Raw genomic sequence first — 3,146 nt, 5'->3', positions numbered from 1 at the left:
CGTGTTACAATGATGGAACTTCAAATTCGTATGCCAACAGGCGTTTTGGTGTTTTCCCAAAATGAATGTTATTACTTATGATGCTTGATCCTTTATCCAATGTTCTGCAATCGAATGGAGTGTGTGTGTGTGTGTGTGTGAGTTAATTCCCAAAGTTTCCACTGCGTAAGCCACCACATCCGAGTGTCAAGTTACAAATACCAACAATAACAAATTTTGAACCATTGACTCCCGGCCAAAAACGTAATGGTCTGCAAAATACATCAGCCTTTCGTTCGGTGGCGACCAGGACCACGGGATCGGCTAGGAAATGCTTGCGTTTCCCTCAACAACAACAGTTAACAATTGCCAACGTTACAAATTTCTAAGAGTTTTCGGTACAAAATGGCCCATTAAGGACGGCTTCAAAAACACCACGATACCACAGGTGAATGGGTGCGGCGATGGGAACGGCGTGAGCATGGAGTGCAACAACAAAAAGGGAAACATCGAGATCGATTGAAACGGAAAACCGTAATGGCAAAAGTACGAATGTCGCGTGGAGGTGCAGATGGTTTGAAATGGTGAAACAACGTTCTAGGCCCACCGCCAGGAACTCAAGACACGGAACGAGGCGTGACAGACAGAGAGAGACAGAGGCATGAAGAGAAGATGGTTCCACGAGAAGATGGAATACCCACAGAGCCCGCCACCGAGAAGAAAAACAGAATGGCAACTTACGAGGCACTAAACTGCTCGTTCCTGCATCATCGTCAAGTTTGAACATTTTCGGAACCGAACCGGCGTTCATGCTTGCCTGGGCCTTCGTGACCCCCATGCCCACATTCGATGAGCCGACTTTCTGTCGCTTTCGTCGGAGCTCTGCTAGTGGAACCGGAACCGATAGAATGGGGATCGAAGAAAATGAAAAAAAAGAAAATTAAAGACATTACAGCGTGTGGACGGGTGGTCATTAAGGGTGCCGCCCGTAGTAGGGCCTCTAGGATGATATGGTCAAAACGTTGTCACACTGCAAAAGGTCAGGGCACAGCAGGGGATCAAAAACAAAAGTGAAAAGCTCCTCTCAGACATCACTGTTGGTGGCCATCATGGTGGTTTGGTATTGCTGCTGCTGCTGCTGTTGCTGCTGCGTTTGGAGTGAGGCCAGCGGACTTGGTTCGACCAGAGCATAGTAGCAGGAGGTTTCGTCGAACTCGCTCAGCGCCGCGTTCGGAGCTATCGAGGTGTACAGGGCAAAGTGTTCCGCTTCCGTCAGATCGACGCTCGGGTCCAGCTGGACACCGTAGTTGCCTTCGACGAGATTCTTTATGCTGCGCGCGTCCGCGATCGCCACCAGCTCCAGGTTGCCGTCTTGGATGGGCACATCCAGCTGCAGCGCACTGACCGCCTTGCGGTCGAGCGGTGGCAGTGAAGCCGTACTGGCCCGTTCGTACGAATCATTGCCCGGCAGGGACAGGTGCGTTCCGCTACCTCCGTTACGCGATTGCATGGCACTTCCAGGACCGTCACCCTTCAGTGGGATGTAGATAAAGTCCGGATTCGCTTCGGACGCCGGCCTGCGAGCACTGACACTGCTGACACTGCGGGCAACCGGTTTGCCCGGTTTACGCTTATCGCCCACCGCATCCCGGAACGAACCGCGGCCGGTCGAATCGCGTAGCTTCTTTCCACCACCGGCACCATGGACCGGTGTCGAATCTTCCGATTGACCGGCGCCCGGCGTCTTGCGGTTCAGTGTGCTCGTGCTGGCGGTCAGATCGGATTTGCTCTTCTTGCGCGAGAACAGCTTCGAAAAGAAGCCCGGCTTTTTGCTGCCATTCTTGGGCAGTGTACTAAAGTCCCCGCCAGCCGACCCACTGGTGGACGCCTTCGACGGGGAGGCAGGCGGTGTCGGCGGCAGCTTCTTGGTCGGTGGACTGTCCGGCGTTTTCATGATGATGATCTGGTCGGACTGGGGCCGTGGCACCAGGCTGCGCATCGAGCCCTTGCGAATGATGGTGTTCAGGAGCACCTCGTCGTTCGCATCGAGCGCCGTGTTTTCCTTGTTCTGCACGCTCGGTTTGGCACGCTTCGGAGGCAACGGCGGTAGCTTTTCGTTCTCCGGCGACTCGCGCTTCAGGGAGCTCACCTCAATCGTGGGAACGTGCAGTGGTTCTACCGCGTCGTACACCCCGGGATCGAGTCTGGCGTGTTCCGGTCTCGGAGGCACCGGTGGACCGAGCGTAATGGAGAGTGGATTCTTGAAGGCCCGCTGCAGACTGGTGTATGTGGCGGCATCATCAAACACTTCGTCAATGTCCATTCGCTCACCGCCCGGCGATCCCAGCTGGACGGGCATGGATTGGTCCAGCGTGTTCAGCTCCTGCTCCAGAATCATGTTCTCGCGGCGCAGCTGATGATCGGTGTATATCTCGTCCAGCTCGGCCACTTGCTCCAGCAGTTCGTTCAACGTACGATCTTCGTCACTGACCACACCACCAACATCGCCAACAGCAGCACCAGCAGCAACAGTAGCAACAGTATCGGTGGACATTTCAGTCGCACACGGATCGACGCCACCGTCTGGCACATCGAACGAATTCGTCTGGTAAATATTGTTATTCGTATCCCCAATGACCATACGATTATCGTCACCAGATGACGCTTCATCACTGATGTTGTTGTTGTTGTTGTTGGGTGCCACACTGAACTCGTTTCGTTGTATCCATTCGTTCGTTTTCTGATCGCTGGATACCGTTTCCGTGGCGAACGGTTTTTCCTCCACGTTCGGAGTGTCGAGCACAATCACCTCGTCGGTGCGCGTCGCGGGGGCACCGTTCGTGATCGGTTTCGGGCGGTTCGATCCCTCGAGGAGGATGCGCTTGAAGAGCCGGTCCTCGGGAGAGTCGCTAGGATTGTTCGCAAGATCACGCTGTAGAGACGAAAATCGGCGCCTACCTGTGTCTAGCGGGATGAACTTGAATTCACGAGCCTCCGAGTACGTGTTGTCCGATGGCCGCTCGAGCTGTACGTATGCCTGCAATGGAACCAGATATTCAGTATCTTCGATTGCCGCCGTTCGGCCGCCGTTAACTTACCTCCACGGAATCGGTGATATCAATCGATCGGTACGGTGGCGTCCGGAAGCTGATGGCCACCTGCTTGTG

At 54.5% G+C, this 3,146-nt stretch overlaps 1 protein-coding gene across 1 annotated transcript; it reads right to left on the bottom strand.

The window, feature by feature from the left end:
* Nucleotides 1-1,063: 1,063 nt before the first annotated feature.
* LOC128276529 (embryonic polarity protein dorsal-like) lies at nucleotides 1,064-3,143 on the bottom strand (the record flags this gene model as incomplete). The annotated part of the gene is made up of 2 exons (XM_053014987.1): nucleotides 1,064-3,016; nucleotides 3,078-3,143. Coding segments are annotated over 2 exons (2,019 nt in total), but the record flags the coding sequence as incomplete, so codon positions are not given.
* Nucleotides 3,144-3,146: the final 3 nt, after the last annotated feature.

Source organism: Anopheles cruzii, unplaced genomic scaffold (assembly GCF_943734635.1).
Source record: "Anopheles cruzii unplaced genomic scaffold, idAnoCruzAS_RS32_06 scaffold01484_ctg1, whole genome shotgun sequence".
In the NCBI taxonomy this organism is placed as follows: domain Eukaryota; kingdom Metazoa; phylum Arthropoda; class Insecta; order Diptera; family Culicidae; genus Anopheles; species Anopheles cruzii.
Note: the sequence above shows the minus strand (reverse complement) of the source record. Positions and strands in the feature narration are given on the sequence as shown.